The 22,383-nt window shown below is 47.7% G+C and overlaps 1 protein-coding gene across 6 annotated transcripts; it reads right to left on the reverse strand.

Annotated features, from left to right (window-relative positions):
- Positions 1 to 745: 745 nt before the first annotated feature.
- Positions 746 to 17,681, reverse strand: ZNF202 (zinc finger protein 202). 6 transcript variants are annotated; one of them, XM_040483375.1, is made up of 7 exons: positions 17,588 to 17,681; positions 6,819 to 7,325; positions 5,887 to 6,097; positions 5,439 to 5,527; positions 4,375 to 4,504; positions 3,703 to 3,822; positions 746 to 3,173 (listed from the first exon to the last, which is right to left on the reverse strand). In XM_040483375.1, exons 2-7 carry the CDS (start codon positions 7,218 to 7,220, stop codon positions 2,179 to 2,181), a joined length of 1,947 nt encoding a protein of 648 aa, XP_040339309.1. In that variant the 5' UTR covers positions 7,221 to 7,325; positions 17,588 to 17,681; the 3' UTR covers positions 746 to 2,178. The 6 variants fall into 6 exon arrangements, with proteins under 6 accessions (XP_040339309.1, XP_040339307.1, XP_040339311.1 ...); XM_040483373.1 differs by lacking the exon at positions 17,588 to 17,681 and adding an exon at positions 12,188 to 12,238; XM_040483377.1 differs by lacking the exon at positions 17,588 to 17,681 and adding an exon at positions 9,263 to 11,623.
- Positions 17,682 to 22,383: the final 4,702 nt, after the last annotated feature.

The following is a 22,383-nucleotide window of genomic DNA, read 5'->3' on the forward strand; positions in this document are numbered from 1 at the left end:
ACCTCAGAAAATGTCTTACAAGAAAGCAGAAATTCAGCATCGGTACATGAAAACTTTGCAGGGGGATTGGCAAAGAAAACTATTTGATGTTCCAACAGACTGGACCGGTCTCTCGAACTCTCCCTCATGTAGATTCTCTTGACGGCTTCTCAGGTAAATCAGTGGATAAAGCCGCTGTTCTGTTCAAACAAATGTGTTCTGTTGTCTCTAGAAATTTATTAACTCCCCTAACTGGTATGAGCTAGGAGAAATGATCTTTGGAGGCTAGGACTTTTCACCCAGGACAAACTGTGCTTCAATGCTCTATGGTTCAGAAATGTCTGCACATGATAGGAGTGCCTTCTGCAAACCACAGGCACAGATCTTACCTCAGTATGCATCGACTCCACCTGGGGTTCTGCTAACCACGCCAAGCCTTCTCTAGCCTTATGGAGAACTATTCTGTACTCCCTGATCTCTTTGTATGCATGACATTCAGAACAATCTGGAACCTGAAGCTTTGGAAAGTGAATAAGATGGGAAGTTCCAGAAACCAGGGAACATGGCTGCCAGTGTTACTTTTATTTATTTATTTGTGTGTAGTTCCAGGACAACGGTTGACTGGTATTAAAACCAGACGGGTCAGTTGGAATACCATGACTGACCTAAACGAGAATGGCCTTGTTATGACACCCGTATTCTCTGTACGCACTGGCACATAATGGACTGAGAGACAGCTGAAGAAACCAGGCACAAAAGACAAATCGCCCTTCTCATGCTTTAATCCCATACCCTGTGCTCCATTTATGGAGGATGCTTATCCGGTCCTTGCCATTCCCACAAGCAGAGCAGGTGAGGTTCATAATTATTCAGCCTCGTCTCTGTGGAACCTTTATCAGGCAACAGAGATCCTACCATTAGGCCATGAGATACTACTATTTAGTTCTTAATCACATAAAAATGAAATCACATAAGAAAAAGCAAACAACGCAAGTACATGAAAGCCATTTACTCCTGGCAAATTCTTCAGGGTCCCAGGTGCTGGGGTTCATAATTTTCCCTGATATCAGAGAACCAAGGCAGGGATAGTAGGGGCTGGGTGTCAGAATAGTCTTGATGGCCTTAGCCAACAGCAACAGCTTTAAAAAAACTTTTTTCCCCCCATAATTTGGTCTCAGATCTTCTTGTTTTCTTCATGTAAATGAAGTGACCCAGTCAATCATGATTCTAGAATTATTGTAATATCTATGTAAGCTGACAACTGTTCCAAAATCCCTTCACAAACCCACGCAGAGCGGGCAGGATGCGTGGGCTTGTACACAGGTGGGAATGTAAATGATTTCATGATTTAATTACGCTTTACTGAATCCCCCAGCACCCAACTGTTACACCTCACTTGTAGCAGAAGTGCTGGGGGCAAAACCGAGGCTGGTAGAACAGTAGGTAAGGCTGGGCATGAGAATCCTAACAGGAAAACACCCCACAGGGAAAGAGGCTTCTGACTAGGTCCTCCATTCTAGCAGGGTCTGGCACCTGGCACCGTTTTGGCACTGGGGAAGGGAGCAGCCTGACAAGGTCCACGTGGAACAGCCTCAAGGTTTTCCCCCATCAGACACTTCGCCCCACTCTCCCCAGGATTGAAGGAAAGTGCATGGTGAAGGAGTGAACCAGTGAGATATTTGAACGGTCATCCCTTGAGTGTGTGGCCAAGCCGTCAGGATGCAAATCTCCTGCCTTGAGTTCCGGGCTGTGTGCTTTTAAGAGTTGAGCCCAGTTAGGACACAATCCCAGAGGCTGGTCCCTTGCCAAACCTAAAGGGTTGTCCTGGGCAACTTCACACTTGAGGCTGTTAAGCAGTCTTTAGGATATGCAACAGCCTATTTTGGATAAAACAGAATAGCCACGACCTCTAAGTCTTCTAAATCTCCCACTTCATACCCATGAGGTAGAGGCAAGAGCCTCCAGTCAAGGAGAAGCCTCCACCCGGGTTGTACTTTGGGCAAAAGCTCTCCTCCAGGTGTAGAAGAAGGTTGACAGGTTCTGCCTGGGGGATTTCATTTAGCTGTGGGAAGAGGTGATGGAGGTCTGGGCAAGTCAGGGAGACTCCCTGGAAGGGGTCTCCCCGAGCTGACGAGAGGGCTTCTCCTAGCCCGTCCCCGGGGAAGGGCTGAATGCACATCTCCTCCCACGGGAACCGAGCTAGGAGGTCTTTTCTGAGTGGGTCCTCTGATGCCTGATTAAGTGATAGCCCCTGCTGAAGCTCTTTCCACAGGTAGAGCACGTGAATGGTTTCTCGCCAGTGTGTGTTCTTTGATGCCGGACGAGGTGGTCCCTCCGACTGAAGCTTTTCCCACATTCGTTGCACCGGCAGGGCCTCACCGAGGCGTGTCCCCTGAGGTGCTTGGCGAACGCGGCGCTGTGGTTGAAGCACCGCCCGCACTCGCTACAGAGGTAGAGCTCCTCTGCCGCGTGCGTCTTCCGGTGCGCCAGGTACCGCCTGTGGTCACTGAAGTCCTCTCCACACTCTCCACACAGGTAGGGTTTGCCCCCAAGGTGGATTCTTTGGTGTGTCGTCAGCACAGATTTCTGGCTGAAGCTCTTGCCACAAATAGTACAGAAGAAGGGTTTTTCCCCCGTGTGTGTCCTCTGATGCCGGACAAGGTCCGAAGTCCAGCGGAAGTGTTTTCCACAATCGTCACATCTAAAGGGTTTCTCAACGGGAGGAGTTCTCTCAGGCTGGACCAGAGGGGAGGTCTCATCCAAATTCTTCCGGTTTAGGGGAAATTTATAAGCAGTGCCCATTTTGTGAACCTTCTGGTGCCTGGCAAGATGTGAGCTCCGCGTGTAACTTTTCCCACACTCCATACACTTATATGGTTTCTCTCCCGTGTGAGTTCTCAGGTGTCTAACAAGGTGGGAGTTGCAAGTGAAACTTTTTCCACATACAGGGCAGTCGTGGTGTCTCCCTAACAGGGGGCAGATAGGCATGGTTTCCCGAAGATTCGATAAACTATTGACTTGAGAAGTATTTGTACCAAAGCTTCTCTCGTTAGGTCTACTTGGATCATCCTCAAAGACTATTTCCCAGTCTGGAGTCTGGTGGATTTCTGGATCTCCCAAAATAGATCTGTGTATATCCTCCAAACTTACATCTTCTTGCTCAAGGTACTCTTCTTCGTCTTCACTCCTGTCTCCTGTAGAGAGGGTGAGAGGCGAAAAGGGGAAATTACAGAGGTTAACGATGCTTTCTACGCAATGGCGGGGTTTTTAAAGTCTTGGGAAGGCGAGACCAGATAGAGAGAAGCCCACATTTCACACCGTAGAGGCTGGGAAAGAAGGAAATGACCAGTCAGCTGAATTCTGTCATGTGCCAGGCACTTTCTGATAGATTATCTCGTGCTGTCAACAAGCCTTAGTATGGACAAAGATTATTATCCTCGTTTCAGAAACGTGAGGACCGAGAATTTAAGTGACCTGCTTAGTAAATGACGAGAGCTGCAGTTCCAAAGTTCCGTGTTTTTTTTTTTCCTTTCACCATGTTGCACGACATATCCCTCACACGAATGACGGGAGGGGAAAGAGGAGGGTGAGGACAGAATCTGGCATTCAGAGGCAGACGGGGGGAATGGCCAACAGGTTGGAAGAACCAATGGGGGGGGGCGCCCCAGAGGGGGAAGGGGACTGCCAGCTCTGCAGGGAGAGGTTCCTTTTGTCGTTCCTCACCTGTGTAGGTAAAACTCAGGATTTCTGGCTCTTGAGGCTCTTGAGGCTCTGGGATATCTGGGACCAAAGGCTCTTCCTCTCTAACGTGGGAGATCTCATCTAGTCTGGGGATTGGAAACGCTGCTCAAGAGAGGGAAAGCGGGACATTACGATCGGTTCAGCAATGCCCTGCGCTAAGAGCAGACCTCTTCTGCTGGGTAGACTATAGAACAAGCGTACAGCCTGATCAGTGGGCCACAGCTGGTCTTTTAGCTTGAGCACCTCTCACCAAATCCTGCACATTTCTTGCCCTTCACCTGCAACTCAATAGTCGTACGACTGCTAATGCTCTCTCCTTCCCCACATTCAAGTAAGCAGATCATCCTTCTACTGCTGGCTTCAAAACTCACACACTGCCTCAAATAGACTAGAGCTGTCATGTTTTCATTTTATTTTCTTGTTACAAGTTTCCAACCACTTTCTAAGCCTCTTCTCCTCCCTTGAATTTGAAAGATACCATCTTCCTTAGCTAATCCTTCAATCTCATCGGTGGGGGAGGCGTAAGAGAAAAGTGATGCATCCGGTCTAGGGTCTAAGACCCACCCCGTCCCCCCGCACCCTCCTCCTTGTTAATTTCCAACAGGGAAAGACTTCTGTGCTCAGAACCCTCGAGAAACACTTGAAATTCCTTACACAGAGAGACCACAATTCCACAGTCTTCCTCCAAGACATATTCTCCATAGAACTCTTTCTGTGTTGGATCCATATCGCTCCACTGGTCCTGGGAGAAGCACACAGCCACGTCCTTGAAAGTTACCAATCCCTGAAATGACACAGGCTTCAGTGAAAACGGACGCTTCCTGGAGCCTCCTATTTCATTCCTGGGGTGAAGGTTATGCCAGGAGACAAAAGGGACTCTCGCGGGACCCTGGGCTCCCTTTCAGGAAATGCGTGTCACCCTCGGCTGCTGCTCCCCGACTTCCTACTTTTGCATGGGCCCTCCTCTGTGCCCTCCGGTCCCCCTGCTTTCTCTCAGGGCCAGCCTCTGCTCTCCTTCTGGAGCATATTGGTTAAAATACAGGAGAAGTCTTCAAAGTCGTCATTAACTCCCTATTTGAGGCTTTCGTGCCACCTACATTTCTGCAAGAATTCACCTTTCCTAGAAAGCTTTCCCTGACCGACCTTCTCCAGGCACCCCTATCATTCACAGTCGACCCAGCATGCGCGGGACCCCTTCCTGCAGCTAGGCTACGATCTGCGACCACGGGTGAACGCTACGGCTTTTCTCTCCAGCCTCACAGCGTGGCCACGGTGACAGCTCCACACAGGCCACGGCCTGACCGAATGCGGTCCCAGGAAGGGGATTCCACACAGGTTCAGAAATCATTTCTGCAGCACAGTGGCCATTCTGACAAACGACTACCAAGTTTACTCCTGAGAAAACAAAAACAAGCCCTTGGTCAGCGACTCACTCAAGGTGTGCTGGAGTATTCCAAAATAATCGCATTCGGTTAGCCCCTCTCTCTGGGCGGCGGCAAGTAAAGAGGCTCTGGAGCCTGACGGGCTGGCTGCGACAATTAGGATTTATCTCGTCACATGCAGCTCCTCCCGCCGCAGACACGTCTAGAAGCGAGAGCTTAACCTGACAAGGAGGAGGGCGGGAACTGGCGTCCTGCCTGACCTGAGGGTGTTGAGGTGTGAGCTAATGCCTGCTGCTTCTTCAAATTCTGTGTGGCACAGAGGGAAACAGAGCACACCTGTGAGAGAGCAGTAAGAAAGGCAACCATCTCTGGGTTTCCAGGGCTCCTCTCTTCAGGACGGTCTGGGCCCCGCGGCACTGGAACCTCTGAGAAGAAAAGGCGGCAGCGATCAGCAATAGGCAGCCCCCCCGCCCCCCTCCCAATAACTGGCAGGCAGCTCTCGTCATCTTTGGTGGGAATCCAGAAACCGGCCTAAGGGCAGCTCGGGTCATCCCAATGCCGCCACCTGGAACACTACTGGCAGGCCAAGAGAACCACCAAGAATACTGCCATTTCAGCTCGGCTCTGTCTCTGGGGGACTCTAACTAGTACGGTCTCCCCTCAACGCCCCGGATTCTGTGATTTATTCCCACGATGCTCTACCTAGCCTCCTCAGTAGAGGGGAAATAGCGCCCTTCCCGCACTCTGCCCGCCACAATGCCCCCTTTCTGCTGAGGCTTCCCACCGCTCTGCTGCAGGGGCTGAAACTCCAGTTCGTGGCACACGCTCGGCTCTTCCGGTGGCCCCAGGTCTGGGCTCTGCGTGGTCTCCTCGTGGGACTCCTCAGGAGTTGAGGTCTGCACAGCGTTCTGCAGCTCGTTAGGTGATTCGGGCTCTGCTCCTGGATGCACCGTCTCCTCTGACAGGACTTCCTGCCCATGAACATGGACAGTCACCTGGGAAGGATTCCAATTTCCAGTCAGCATGGAGTCCAGAGGAAAGTCTCAGTTGTCATCAGGACTTATTTTAGGAGAAGCTGCCAACAGAAGAACTCCCAGAGGGTCCCAGAGGAGGAGGGGACGCTCCAGTCCCGCTGGGGCATGCTGGGGCTGTCGAAGGCTACCCTCACCAGGGCAAAGCGGGGACATTTGGACGCTGCACCGCTTGCTCAGTTCCCTCGGGCCTGCCCTTGTCACCCAGGGCTCTGAGGTGCCCGTCCTTCCCATCCCCACCTCTCCCACCTGCAGCTTTCTTGCTGTTTGTTTCCCTCTCTTATTGTCCTGGGAAGAGAGGGGGCCCCTGTGACCGAGCATCTAGGAGAACCTCTGAGGAAGTCACAAAATTGGCCTCCTCAGGAACTGGAGGTTTGACATTCACAGAAAGGAAAACCAAAGCCTTACGATCCTTGGGTGCCGAGGTCTCTAGGGCGGTCCCAAGGCAGGCGTTTCAAAAACCAGAAAGTCACACTCACTCACTCACTCACTCATACACACACACACACAAACACACACACGCATACACACACTCTGCCCCATACAGATGCAGGTGCAACCCACAAGCAGAGCCAATTAGTTTTAAAGGGTAAATTATGGGGGCCCTGTATGCCCTGCCCCGAAATCCATCCTTCCAGCAAAAGTCCCCCTCCACATCACACAGATCAGGACTCCCCCTCCTCACCCACCGCCTTGGTCTCCTGGGTTGTTTCTGCAAACCCTCCACCAGCGTCACGGCCTCCTCGCCACTCTCTGGCCGCTGGCCCCGCACCCAGCTCTGTAGTTCTCCGGGCAGGACGGTAAGGAACTGTTCCAGCACAAGCAGCTCTAAGATCTGCTCCTTCGTCCGCCTTTCCGGCCTCAGCCACTGATGACAAAGTTCTCGCAGCCGAATGAGAGCTTCTCGAGGGCTTGCTGCTTCCTGGTAGCGGAAGCGCCGGAAGTTCTGGTGTGAGGTCTCAAGCACAGGGTCATCTCTCTGTAAGACAGACTCCGGCCTACAGGTGAAATCATCTTCCAATTTCACCATCAGGATTCCCTCTTCTTCCCAAAGATCCTGGTCCTCTGGTTCCAAGGCTGTAGCCATTGTTCGGCTCTGGGGGTGGGGAGGGGTCTCACACCATCTAGAGCTCACAGTGTCATTACCCCCCAGTCTCAGCCTGGGCACCTCAAGGAGTTTCTCCCAAGGGACCTGGGGCAGAGAAGGAGAGACAGACAACCATATAAGCATGAGATCACACACAGGGACAACGCTTCTGAGTTCAACCATAACCTGCACCCATCGCACCTCCTCGAACTATTAAATCCCCTGCCCCTCGTCTTCACGGCCATCAGCCCTAAATAGATTTGGTTGAAATAAGACGATCTATGCCTGAAGGTATGTTCTCTTACCCCTTTTCCTAGGCCAGGCTCACACCCCACAGAGAAATAGAAAAAAAGGCATTTCTACTTCATGAAACCCGTGAGCCGGCAAGGACAAAGGACACGGTTAATCACCCGCTGGGACAGGTATACTGCCCACCATCCGTGTTACACACACGTTTACGTACGCACCAGGATGTATAGTCTGAGAAGAGAAACCTCAGCCAGGCTAAAACAGATGGGGAGGCCTTTATGAAGGTTCATGTTGCACAGGCTCACACTTGGAATTAATTCCGCTGAACAGCGGGGGGACTCTCGGCGACTAGAGGGCAGACCGCATGAGGCAACAGTGAGGAAAGCCACTTGCCCAGTGGCTGGCACAGAGGCACTCCCAAAAGCAACCTTCCCCTTATCAAGGTGTCTTCATGGAAGACCTCCAGACCCAGGTGTTCAAAACTGAATTTGTCACGTGTGCTCCCAAATCCACCTCTCTTGCTGGGATCCTGCCTCGGGTGCGATCGTCACTTGTTAAGGTAAACACTCAACTCTGTGACCTTTGGACTCCACTCTGACCCTTCTACGCTGCTTACAGCTCATTAAGCCAGTTCTCCCTCTTAAGCCTCTTCGATCTATTTCCTCCTCCTCTTCCCCACAGACGGTTTTGGTTTGGGCCCTCCTGCAGTGCTGGGCCAGGAGTAAAGTGCGGCATAATTACGGTGGAGCTTTTTGCAAAACAAGTATCGCACCATCACTCTTCTGGATACTTTGATGTAGTCAACTGAGGCAACCGTCATCTTTAGAAACGGCACACGACGTTCTGATGTGCCTCACGGCCGAGAAAACATCTAGGGTGTGTAAGGTAAGGAGGGAGGGCCCTGGCGTCAGACTGCCAGGGTTTAAATCCGGGCTCTACAGTTTCCTAGGGGTGAGGCCACCGTTCAGTTCCTACGTTCCTTCTGCCTGTTTCCATTCACGGCTCAGAGGGAAGAATGGCATCCATCCGACAGCGCGACGACGAGGGTTAAACATATCCCAAGCTGTGAAGGGCTTGGATGAGCGGAGGCACCCCAATGTTAACTATTATCTTTCTAAATTGTAGTCCCAACCGCACTGCTCGCATTTGAAAACACTTCTGCTGGGTAGATCAGCTCTAAAATCCTTGGCACGGCACGTGAAGCCCTTCACCGCCAGCCCTCAGCTGGTTTTTCAAGCCTCACATCCTACCCTTTTCTGTGTCTCATGGACTGAAAAGGGTGCACTGCTCATCTCCTGAAAGGGGGGTCTCTTCAGGCCACCATGTCTGCAGGAAGGCTGCTCCCCTGGGGCTGCATGGTGCACTCCCCTCTTCTTCATTCCCGTGACTCACACTTTGGGTACTTACCGGTTCTTGTCTGCATTGCTCCAACTGCCTCCGGATTGGTTACCTTCAAGTTAGCACTGACGGGCTCTCAAGAGTGACTGGCACTCTTGCCAAAGTGGCCCCGTCCCCTCCCTATTTAAAATCTTTAGTCATTCTTCCTTGCCTTGTAAGTGACATACAGACTTCTAAGTATTACATGTCAGGCTGACTTTCATCTTGTTATTCCTTCTGCCCTCCTCACACAGACACACACTTTGTGCGTGCGTGGGAAGCACCAAAAGCCCTATGCACTTTGGCTTGAGAACATGTTCCTTCCGATTCTTTACCCTTCATTGGGTTAAACCGCTTAGGAGACAGCTCGTGCTTCATGCGTTCTGAGAGGTTTCCTTTGATCCCATTCCCCCCACCCTGAAAACAGGTGGAAACCACTGTGCTCCTACAGCAACCTGGGCACAGCTCTAACACAGTGGTGGTCGTATCATACAGCCAATCTATCCTCCCGATGTCACGCCTTGAAGTTAGGGACTGTTCTCCATCAGTCTCCAACACACGTAATGAAGCGCTCAGTAAGTGAATTTAAAGAAATAAACCTCCACCTCACAAAGTTTTCGTCCTACTTTTTGTCAGGAAGAGTCCACCTTCCCCTCCACTTTCTTATTCATCAATCTCACTAATCCCACCTTCTAAATGCCTTTCAAATTCATCCATCTCCCCTCCCCTGTCACTCCCCTGGTTGAGCCATTCTGAGCCCCTGAAAAAAGTATTAACAGGACCTTCTGAACATGACCCTCTCCTACGCCACACTGGCACTTAACAGGCACTTGTATGCTGTATGAACAACTTGCTTCAAGTTTTACCAGTGTTCCTGGTCCTGCCCCCTCCAGACCACTCTCCACATGCAACCTGAGAGATTCTTCATTTTCTAGTCTTTTTGGGCTTCATTCCAAGTCTCAGCGAACAATCCACTGTTAAGAGCTGGGTCTAATGTCATGCTGCCCATTAAATGGAGTTTCATTTCAATTACCTTATTACTTATTATCTCAAGCTCAAATAGCTTTTCATTCATTTGTGCTTTTACTTCACGTCCATGATCTTCAAACATCCACTACAGATTTTCATAGCCTGTTCTAGGCAGGCCCATAATTTCTACATCTTTACGTGGTAATTTTCCTACCAATTGAATCTGTCTACCTCATGGTGGTCGGTTCTCTACGGGGCTTGTAGTTTTTAAAATCCTCTGCCCCTCTTCAGTAAGATTATTTTCTTTGGGAGTCCTAAGATGGAGTTGATGGTCTTTGGCTTAATGAAGGGATCTCTATTATCTTCAGAGTCCAAGAATCCATGCCCAGGGAGGCAGACTAGGAAGCTCTCCTTGTTTCCACGTGGCACTAGCTACAACAGATTGTCTATGGATTCTACCAAGTCTGCATGGAAAGAAGCATTCCTGCTCTCACAGGGCGGTACTTTCCACCAAGAAAAAGGAACGGAACAGCGCCACATAAAACCTGTCTTTAAATGCTCTTCAGAAATCATGAATTGGTGTTTCCATTGCTTGTTTTGGATTTACTTTGGCAGCTTAGAAATTGATGAGGGCTAACGGATCGGCAACAGCGGGATGAAGGAAGAGAAGTCAAGGGGCAAGGGATGGGAAGGAATGGGAGGCAGGTGGTGCTGTGGAAAGATGCGCGTCCCAGCCCCACATGGTCAAGTGACTGGAGCAGCTCTGAGGGCTTCGTGAGATAACACACAAAGAGCCCTCGTAAAGGGGAGAGCCTACGGCAGGAACTGCTTTCCTAACTCCCAGGATTAGCTGAGCTCTGGGAGCTTATGAACTAAAATGTGCTGTGCAAATGTCAAGTGTCCTTATCACAAACAGAAAACGGACACTATTTTATTCTGCAGTTCATAGGATATGCTACACTGCCCAGTCGGCCTTGCAATTTATTGCCCTTGCTTTTCTAATACCTTCCCTCAAAGTCTGTCCTTGGAAGGGCTCCGCAACAACCTATAAAAAGCGAACAGGACTATATAGACAGAAGCCAGACCAGGAAGAGCAAAACTTGGTTCCTGAAGGTTCTGAAATAACGTCTGCAGAAGAGCTTCACAAGCCTAGGGCTGGGCAGGCTCCATGACATAGTCTCTTGAGTACATGTTTCTAGGGTATAGGGAGTGGGACTGGGGAGATGCGGAAAAGGAAAGCGCTCTCTCCAATCTTTGGTACAACACCTATGCCCCTTATCTGAATGAGTCATATGCCACTGAAGGCTTTAACTCCATTCTGACAACAGAAAACGGTAGGCAATGAAGGGACATCTGGTTCCCTACCTTACAATGTTACTGCTTCAGGAGATCCTTCTGGACCCTAAATGACAAGGCTTGTGGTCATATAGTATCTGCTTAATAGAGAAATACTGATTTATCGGCAAATAGTCTTCAGAAGTAGTGATCAGAGAGGTTCAAATGATCGTATTTAGCAGACCCCTATTTCCCCTCCTGTTGCCATTCTTATTTTTTACCCTAATGCTGGCCTATAACATGGAAATCTGGTTATGTCTGCTCTCTGGGCCGAGCCAGACCATGCCACTGCTCCTATTGTTCTAGAATAGAAATCAACTAATAACATTTGTTAACTGCCCTGTGCTAATGCTGTATTCTTGTTTAAAACTAAAGATTATCGGGGCGCCTGGGTGGCTTGGTCGGTTAAGCGTCCGACTTCGGCTCCGGACGTGATCTCACGGTCCGTGAGTTCAAGCCCCACGTCGGGCTCTGTGCTGACAGCTCAGAGCCTGGAGCCTGTTTCAGATTCTGTGTCTCCCTCTCTCTCTGCTCCTCCCCTGTTCATGCTCTGTCTCTCTCTGTCTCAAAAATAAATAAACGTTAAAAAAAAAAATTAAAAAAAAAAATAAAACTAAAGATTATCTAGTATGATCCTTCTACTGAAAAGATGATCTTTTATTGCCAATTGTCCTATATACAATTATCCGTGCTTTCCATATAAGGGTTCGAGACTTTGGAACCCTGGGTTTGGATCCCTCTCCTCACTTACTGGCCATGTGATACTCCCTAAGTCTTGGTCTCAATTTCAAAATGTGGCTAATACTATCTACTTCACATGGTTGTTTTAAGGAGTAAATGAAGTTACATATAGAATCACTTCAGCACAGAGCCCAGGACAGAGTAAATGCTCAATATATTTTGTTCACTTTCCTTCAAATTGCTTTAAATCATTTTGTGAAGAAGGCAAGATTTAAACGTTGAACAAGCAAACAGTCCTTTATTTCATAATTCCAAAAAAATTTTTAAATGCACAGGAAAAATCTTGGTCTGTTTACCATTATATCAAAAGTAAGGTGTTATAGGGGCGCCTGGGTGGCTCAGTCGGTTAAGCGTCCGACTTCAGCTTGGGTCATGATCTCATGGTTCGTGGGTTCGAGCCCCGCGTCGGGCTCTGTGCTGACAGCTGGGCCCGGAGCCTGCTTCAGATTGTGTTGTCTCCCTCTCTCTCTGCCCCTTCCCCACTTGCGCTGTCTCTCTCTCCAAAATAAATGAACAAAAATAAATAAATAAATAAATAAATAAATAAATAAATAAAAAGTAAAGTATTATAAGGAGTCCTTTCTTTGAAAGACTTATAAGCTAAGATTAAATAAGATCCTTGGAACACAGATGGGATGGAAACTCAAAGACAGGTTCTCCACTGATCAGTGCTTCTACTTACCAATGTCACAGTCCTGTCTCCTCCCTCTAACTGGGAGGAGGCAATTTGGGGCAAGCCCAGTTAATACACCTACTAAGTTCCTTGAAAATTTAACCCAGAAGGCCAAAGTAATGAAAGGGAACGCATTCATGGACTTTTGGCCTTCTAATGCATCGTGAGCTATTGCTTCAAACCATGTTTAAAAACGATTTCTTTTTAAATATTTTTGCCATTTAGGGGTGCCTGGGTGGCTCAGTTGGCTAAGTGCCCAACTTCGGCTCAGGTCATAATCTCACGGTTTGTGGGTTCGAGCCCCGCATCGGGCTCTGTGCCGACAGCTCAGAGCCTGGAGCCTGCTTCAGATTCTGTGTCTCCCTATCTCTGCCCCTCCCCTGCTTGTGTTCCGTTTCTCTTGCTCTCAAAAATAAACATTAAAGGGGCGCCTGGGTGGCGCAGTCGGTTAAGCGTTCGACTTCAGCCAGGTCACGATCTCGCAGTCCGTGAGTTCGAGCCCCGCGTCGGGCTCGGGCTGACGGCTCAGAGCCTGGAGCCTGTTTCCGATTCTGTGTCTCCCTCTCTCTCTGCCCCTCGCCCATTCATGCTCTATCTCTCTCTGTCCCAAAAATAAATAAACGTTGAAAAAAAAATAAAAAAATAATAAAAAAATAAACATTAAAAATTTTTAATATTTTTGCCATTTAAATATTTCTTTCCTTCAGCATAATATATCTGAGTAGCAAGGAGAGAAGTGGCTCAAAGCTTACTGCAATGGGTTTCAAAGATACAGCATGAGTCGGAGTGAAGGAGAAGATAGGAAGAAACAAAGCCAAACAAGTCAGTGGCAGTGGGTGGTACAGGGAAACCAGTGGACGCTAAGATGTGAACATCTTCTGCCCTGAAATTCTACAGACCTTGTGGTTAGTTAGGATCAAGGTATAGAGTGGGTAGAAACATGTCATTGAGAGTCGATGGATGTAAACACAAATAATGTAAAATATAGCTATAAATACCATAGCAATTCACTTTATTTTTAATGAAAATGTTTCCTACAGGCCCAGGGGCAGTGTTGGGCCGCTGGCTGCTCTGCCTTTGGAGGTGGGTGATCTGTGTTCTACCTCCTCAAGATGCGTCATCCTGAAAATGGGAATGATTCTCCACCTAAGGGCAGAGAGCTGGGTCATCTTTTGAGAAACCATGGTGCTTCCTGATGGTGACAGAGGGGCTTGGAGAAGAACGAGGATATACGGCTTCTTTATTGAATACGTGGGCCATAAAGTATTAGCCTAAGATGGTGAAAGGGATTATTCGAGAGTTAAGATGGGCTAGAGGCCAAAAACAGATTTTAAGAGTCCACAATTGAGGAGCTGGCCATCATGACAGTGGTGAGCCTCCACCATGAAGCTAGGCTTTTATATTTAAATTTTTCTTAATGTTTATTTATTTTTGACAGAGAGAGAGAGAGAGAGACAGGGCATAAGTGGGAGAGGGGTAGAGAGAGAGGGAGACACAGAATTCGAAGCAGGCTCCAGGCTCCAAGCTGTCAGCACAGGGCCAGACGCGGGGCTCGAACTCACAGACTGCAAGATCATGACCTGAGCCGAAGTCAGACGATCAACTGACTGAACCATCCAGGCACCCCGAGGCTTTTTAACCTTAAGGGTTACCTAGAGGTGGTTAGTGGCTTTAATAAAGCAGGTCAATCTATATGCTTCGGTTTAAAACAGAACATCACAAGGGCGCCTGGGTGGCTCAGTCAGTTAAGCATCTGACTCTTGGTTTTGGCTCAGGTCACGATCTCGGTTTTGTGGGTTCAAGCCCCACAGGCTCTGTGCTAACAGTGCAGTGCCTGCTTGGGATTCTCTCTCTCTACCCTTCCCCCCGTCTCTGCCTCTCTCAAAAATAAATAAATAAATAAATAAATAAATAAATAAATAAATAAATCTAAAAATAAAAAAAAAAATAAAACCACAAACTAATCTGAAGTGGGAAAAGGGCAGTCATCATACCTGACACCCACCCTGATGAGGGGGGCAGCCAGGGTTAAACTAGCTGTATCCAATTCATTCCTATAATCAACATGGTCAATGCCCATCACACAGGCAGTGAGAGGAACCATTATTTAATGAAAAATAACAGGATAATATATTTTATAAGTAGGGCTTTTGGCCTGAGGAGTAAATATGGGTACTTCAGAACAGTCAATTCAAAAATCATGTATTATGCCTTTAGTTTTGTAACTGACACTCTGTCAAAAGACCCTTTGCTTTGTATCTAGAGGACTTCCTTCTGGCATTGCCCAAGGCTCCCTTGCTTATGACGAGATGGTGAAAGATGGGACCCATGCCTGCCAGACCAGAGGAACTGGAGGAGTAGCAGGCTTCCACCGCAGATTAAATCACGGTCCAAAGTAGAAGGAATCCCAGAATGGCATTCTTGCTGTGGACACAGTTTAGGGTCTTTATCTCCCCGCTGTGAGCCGTGTCCCAGAGGGCAAGGACCTCTTTATTCCTTTTTATATTCCAAGTGCCTAACACTTTGTCAAAGGCTTGGTAGAAAAGGTACTCAATAAACAGCTGCTGAATTTTATTAAGCTATTTCTCTTACTCCAACATGGATACAGATGCACTAAAATTCAGAACCAACGGGTGCCGGGGCTTCTGAGTACTAAACCACTCATAGGGACAGTTACAGGAATTTGGCATTGACATTAATCCCAATCTCCTGGACGAATCAGGTGGCAGAGCCATATACTGCTTTACTATGTGGCACAGGACTAGTGGAGAGAAACCTCTTCAAAGGGAAAAGAGAGTAGGGGATGGGGTTATCCATTCTCCAAGTATCTACTGAGCATCAATGGTGCATCCCACACAACTCAAGGTGCAGGGCAGAGAAAGACGAGAAAAACACTGGCTCTGACCTTAAAGAATTTAATAAGTAGTTAAGGTACAGCAGGACTTCAGCGCACTAGCGACTCACAGCAAAAACCTAAATATGGATACAAGCTATATGGAAGCTCCTAACAAGAGAATTAAGAAAATCAAGGGAAAAACTCATCAATATTTCATCTTCCATTTGGCATAAGATAACTAGCATTTGGAGGGTTTTTTTTTTTTTTTCTAAGCTCACATTCTTAATTTTAAAAACGAAAGAACTCAGTGGTTAAGTTATCCACACAAGATCATATTACTAGCTTCTAGTGCAGAAGGTACACACACAGGCCTTTTGATCGCCCAAACCACTGCACCGCTCATGTGAAGATTGGCCAAGGGCAGCGGTGCTCAGTTTGAGAAACCCAAACCAGCAGCATAAACACCTAAAAACTTGTCCGAAATGTGCAAATTTTCAAGCCTTGGCCCCGCCCTATGATCAGAAACTGTGGGGGCCATCTGTTCAACACACCCTCCCTTCAGGTGCTTAAGACGCCTGATAGGTTTGAGAACCGATACCTAAGGCAAAGGAAGTAAAGCTGAGGTTCAAGCAGAAAGGATCCAACTTTTCCAGTGCTGGCCAAATTTAAAGGAGGGTTTGCAAAAGCCAAAAGAGCCTAGGACTGTTGTTTTCTGCCTGTGCCAAATTAACTGGGAAAAAATGTTGCAAACCTGTAACTTACCTCATCTGTACCGCTTGTAACACCCAAGAGTCCCTCACATCATAGTAAACCTTGCTGTGCCCTTGAAATGACTGTCTACTGCAAAATAGTGCTTAAGAGTGCAAAAGGGGTATAGCTGGAGGAGAAAGGGGGGGAAAGATGATGAATCCCAGGTATCTGGTCCAAAGAGGAAATATCCCCTTCCTCCCTCTGACGCTAGAAGAGTCCCAGCAGAAAGTTACCCAAAACAAATGGCCCCAAACCCTAAACCCTAACTGCCTGGCTGACACATACTTCCCACCAACATGCCTCCCAGTGCCTTCCTCACAGCCTTTCTGAAGTGGCTTTCTGGATCAAGGTCCATGGGGCAACTTGGGAGAGAAGGTGGGGGGAGAAGGAGGACTCCACTAGCTTTCTGTGGCTCCTGAGTAAGGCTGCCCGGAGTGTCACCTGCCAAGTGTGGACAGAGAAAGAGTAACAGTTCTAACCCTAACTTCCAAGGGAGAGCCTGGGTGTGGCAGTGCTCTCCAGGACCCAGGTGGTCAAAAAACCGCTAAGGTTAGGAGCCTACCCATGACAGACAAGGAAATCAAAGCGCCTGGGACACAAGAATATCTAACGCCCAGAAAAACCAAAATTCGCCTTACACCTGAGAGGGCGGATCCATGGCATACAAACTAACAAACTTTTGGTCAAACCAGACAAGCAGCAGAGGCCTATGTACTCCTGCGGAGGGTAACGGTGGTGTTCAGAAGTGTCAAAACTGGCTGTTAGGGGTTGGGGGCAGGGAAGTTGCAGGTGGAGACAGAAGCTACTAGCTTGAGGGGAAGCTTGGGGTCGGTCACAGTGGGGGCTGAAAAGCCACAAGCCAGACGATGTCCAAGGGTGATAAGATCATGGGTGAGTGTGTGTGTGTGTGTGTGTGTGTGTGTATGTATGTGTGTGTGTCGGGGGGGGGGGTTGGTGGTGGAAAGAGATGGGGCTTGCCCGGGCCAGGAGCCTGCCGGGGGGTGCTGTGGGGGGGCCTCTAACAATCTGAAAGACTGGGTGAGAAAAAGCTACGGGAAGTAAAGGGACCTAGACCACTCCTCCCTCGGTTCCGGGGGGCCAGTTGGCGCGGAAGCAATGGGAGGTACGAACTAACTGCGTTTCTGCAGGCCTCAGGAGGGGGCGGAGGGCGGTGGCTGCACCGAAAGAAGCCCAAAGCGCCATCCGCGTCCCCGGAGGTTCTCGCTCCTGCCACCAGGAGCCCCGGGGACCACTACGCCTCGGCCCCCTCACTATACTGCCGCCGCCCCTTCTCCAGGACAGTGCGATTTCCCCAGACTCTGGGAGGGGGGGGGGGGGGGGCGGGGTCTCCGACCTCTCCCTCTCTTCCCCGCCCTGCCCAGCCCGGCTCAGCGCGATCGGGCCCGGCCCGGCCCGGCCCAGCCCCTCAGCACTCACGGCTCCGACTGCTCCGGCGGCTCCTCCCCTGCCCCGGCTTCTCCCCCACCCACTCCCGGCCGAAGCAGCGCCGCCGGATCCGAGCCGCGCGGGGCCTGGCGGGTCGGAACACGTGGGGCCTTTGCGCCCGGAACCGGAAGCTGCGCTTGGCCCCGCCTCCTCGCGGCTGGAGCCCTTCTAGGCGCCGGGAGGTTTGGTGTCTCTGTGGGCGCCGCGCAGGAGGAGACTCAGAGAGCCGCGGGGGAAAGCCTGGGGCCAGACCCCTTGCGCCCGCAAGCCCCGCTCCTGCGGCCCGCAGCCCTCGGTTTGCACACACGCAGGCTTTTCTCTGTTTTTGATCTTTGCTTTGATTTTGGCGTCTATGCGTCTACTCGTTTTTCTTGATTGTCCGCGAAGCACGGTTGCTAACAGCAGTTTTGAGTTTGGCTCCTGCGCTGGCCACCATTTGTGGGGCCTCCAGCGAACCCTTCCACCTCTCCGAAGCTCAGGGTCCATCTAAAATGGGTGGGAAATATTGCACGTGAACTCTTTGGAACGCAGCAGAAGCTTGCTGAGAATAGTTGTGGCATCCTGTTCTTTTCTGGTTTCCTTGGACACGTCTTTGTGTTTCTTTAAGACTGACTTCCCCGATCTCCTTTGCTCAGGTTGTCTCTGTCAGTGACGTTTCTGCCTGCATCTATTTTCCTTTTTACTATCTGTCCCTTTAGCCCCCAAGTCACCACTCTCCATGTGCCACGGGAGGACCTTCTCTCTCCCTACTATGTCTTACACATTGCATTTCATGGGACACAGTGCTGGGATCGGTCCATTGTGTTTGAACCCAAGGTATTCATTACCTGTGGTGGATGGACAGGAATGTACAATTCATGAAGGCCTACTGTGTGCCAGGTGTTTTCAATCTATATTTCATTTAATATTTTTAAGTATTAATATTAAGGTCACAAATGATACATAAATGTTTTTCTAACCATTTCAAACATTGCAGATAAAGCTAATGACCTTTTACTAATCCTGGCCTCCTCATCTCTCTCACCAAATCTTTATTCTTATGCATTTACATTCCAGACTTTTTTCTGTGCTTGTACATACAATACACATACGTATTCATAGAAATCACATAATATTATTTTGTTCACATATGCATATATGTGTGGATTCATGTTGGATTCCTCAATTTGCTATTTTCTCCTAGTATTGGGCCTGTTCATAGCACATACAGATACCCTTTATTCCTTCTGCTTTTTGCATAACATCTTTTAGTGTGAATAGCCATTTGCCTATGGATAATATATGTTGTTTATAATTGCTGCTGTCATAAACAATGCCATAATAAACATCTTCGTGCATATATGCAAATGTTACTTGGGGACAGAGAAAAAGTATTGCTGGGTCATAGGTTATATGTATTCAATTGATACTACCAAATTAACTTCCCAGAGACTATATCAGTTTGTAATCTTAACAGCCATATATAAGAATAGTTTCCCCCTATGTCCATGCCACTGCTTGCTAAACTTGCAAAATGGGTAAGAAGTGATGTCTCATTGTTTTACCTTTCCTTTCCATGATTAAGAATGAAGATGAACATTCTTTGTACGTTTATTGGTGACTTGTAGTCTTCCTATGAGTTTGCCTGTTTCGCAGATGGATTTTTTTTCTTATCGTTAGATGTTACGTATTCTTGATACTAATCATTTAATATACGCTCCAGGCTCTGAGCTGTCAGCACAGAGCCTGACGCGCGGCTCAAATTGTTCAATCTGGTCCTTCCTTCATCAGTGACTTATTTAGTGAGGAATTACGATTGCAGGGCACTGTGATAAGTGTATGGAATATAATTGGCAACAAAAATGTTGTAATATCTGTCTTCATGGAGCTAACTTTCATGTGGTATGTGTGTTTGGGAGGAAAGAAACAGAGTTTTAAATAACTTACTTATGATTGTGAGACTTTCTACAAAGGAGAGGTACGGCATGTTATGAGAGCTTGTAACTGGAGGTCCTAATCCTGATGGTGGTGCTGGTAGAGAAGCAGTCAGGGGAGGCCTTCTTGAGTAGAAACGTTTGAGCAGAATTCTGAAGGATGAGTGGGCAGGCTGAGATTGGGGATGGGAGTGAGAAGTGGGACGAGCAAGAAAGAATGTTTGAAGTAATGGGAAATAGTGTGTATGCAAGGGTCCCGAGGTGGGAAAGCGCTTGGGGTATTGGAGAAATTGAAAGAAAGATAGTGTGTCTAGGGCCAGAGAACAATAGAGAAATGTGTAAGATGGACCTGATGTTGTGAACAGGGATCAGATCTGATGGACCAAAGGTCATTCGCCTTATGTGAAAACCTCACATGCAAACTCTGTATTTAATGTAAACTTGGGGCTGAATTTTCCAGCAAGAAAGCCTTCATAGTATATTGTCTCTTATATATTTAGTCTTATGGACTAAAGTAAGCATTATCTGCTATAGTTAATGGGAAGCCACTGAAGGATTTTAATTAAGTGACATGATTAGATATACATTTTTATAAAATCCTTTTGGCCTCTGGTGAGAATGAAGGGGTCCAAGACTGGATGTGGAAAGGTGATTTACAGAGTTATTATTATAGGTCAAGTGCTTGGACTAAAGCCATAATGTGGAGATGGGGGCATTCGGTTATTATTTCTTTTCTTTTTCTTTTTTTTTTAAACAATATCTGATGAAGAGTAAAGAACTAATTCTTAGGAAAATGGTTGTTTCTGCACTTGGAAGAGAGAGACCATTTTCCAAAAATCAAAGAAATGGTAGGAGTAGTTAGTAGAGTGGGCTCATCTGAGAGTGTGCGTAGCTCTACTCTTTGAATTGTTCGGGCCAAGACTAGCTGAATACCAGGTACAGAAATTGGATAGTTCTGGAAGGGTTATGTGTAAATGGGACTTTTATAATTGGAGTCATTTAAACTTGCAAGGAGAATATGGTTTAAAGCGGTGGTGAGCCTTAGGAACTAGATAGTTAGGTAAATACATGATTATCTCCAATTCTTTGTGTTATTGTACTTCAGCTTTTCTTGTATGGGAGTTTTAAAATTTTACATCGTAGTAGGTTGGTCACTTATGAATGTAATGGAATTATAACAGCCTGATAAAAACATAAATGACTTTAGACGCACTTTAAGAGACAAAGTGGGAAATCTTTCGTCTAAGGCACATTGAAAAAAAGTGGTCTGTAGCTGGGTAAGCTTTGGAAAGGCATATCTTCCTCGTGGGGGTTTCTACTGCATGTGAAAATCGTTAGAACTGGAAAAGTAAGGCTGAATTTATTACTTGACAGGTAAGGGAGAGCTGTATTGCTCAAAAGTGACTTTAGTCTTTCTGAGTTAAAAGGGAAGGGCTACATTGGGTAAGGAACGGAAGTTTTGCCCAGATAAAGCAGGATCGTGAGGCCACCGTCTGATTGGTTAAGGAGAGGATTGTAAAGTCTCCTTTTAAAGTGGTCATTGCTCTGGTTTACATCAGTAAACAGTGGGCACAGTTTTTAGTAAAACCGAGATGATCTAACAGTCAGTTTTATATGCATAAGCTTGGGAGTTAGAATTTTTTTTTTCAACATAGTGTTAAAAATTCTGAGAAATTGAGTAGTGAAGGAAACTGCTCAACCTTGTCTAACTCTGTATCTCCCCCAGTTTGAATACTTGAGCCCTACTTTTAATAACTAATGTATTATGGAACACATCATGGAAACAACTGCTTAAGTTAAGTGTGTACGTTTTCGGGAACAAATGAACTCAAGGGCTCATTGTCAAGGATTTGGCTCAGATGTATGCATGAGCTCAACCTTGTCATTAGAGTTACCAGTAGTAGAAAAATAATTAATACCCAGGGATCTGAGTAAGAGGTTGTTTATGATATTGTTTGGATGAATTCTTGTGTAATTTCTTATTCTGTTGGAGAAAGCTGGGGTATGTATATTTGGGGAAGAGATTTGGGCTCTAGAGCCTTAAGAAACAAGGGACAATGTGAAGGTCAAGCTCTGGCATGTTGTCTTTGCGGCCGTGGCTCCTTTTCCTCAGAACAACACTCCAGCTGCTGCAGGCAATGGACGTACACAACACACTCCTTGGGGGCTTTGGTGGGACCATGTTGGTGAAGATCTAAGACAGGGCTGCCTAGAAGTCTCGTAGCTCATTTCATTCTTGATGTTCAGGTTGTTGGAGCTTCTTTGTTGGATAGGCTTCTCCAACGCTTGGTATTTCCAATTCCTAGAACTGATTTTCTGGCAGACTACAAAAAATGGCTTTTTTCAACAGAATCAGTACCTGGCACATCGCTTAGTACATGATACCAATACATCCATAGAACGTGATAATCATGCGTGAGTAAATGGTGTCTATTTTGCATTTCCTGAATTGGAGCCAGGTGGCACTCTCACACTTGTTCTTGTCTCCTTTATAGGATCTGTCTAGGGGCACCTGGATGGCTCAGTCCGTTAAGCCTCCGACTTCGGCTCAGGTCATAAACTGAGTTCAAGCCCCACATCGGGCTCTGTGCTGACAGCTCAGAGCCTGGAGCCTGCTTCAGATTCTGTGTCTCCCTCTTGCTCTGCCCCTCCCCTGTTTGTGTTGTCTCTCTCTCTCAAGAATAAATAAACATTAAAAACATTTTTTAAAAAAGGAATCTGGGTTTTGGGGAGCCTGGGTGGCTCAGTCGGTTAGACTCTGGATTTTGGCTCGGGTCATGATCTCACCGTTCGTGGGTTCAAGCCCCGAGTCAGGGTCTGTGCTGACAGCTCAGAGCCTGGAGCCTATTTCAGATTCTGTGTCTCCCTCTCTCT

Source organism: Herpailurus yagouaroundi, unplaced genomic scaffold (genome assembly GCF_014898765.1).
Source record: "Herpailurus yagouaroundi ecotype Mexico unplaced genomic scaffold, PumYag 161, whole genome shotgun sequence".
Classification (NCBI taxonomy): domain Eukaryota; kingdom Metazoa; phylum Chordata; class Mammalia; order Carnivora; family Felidae; genus Herpailurus; species Herpailurus yagouaroundi.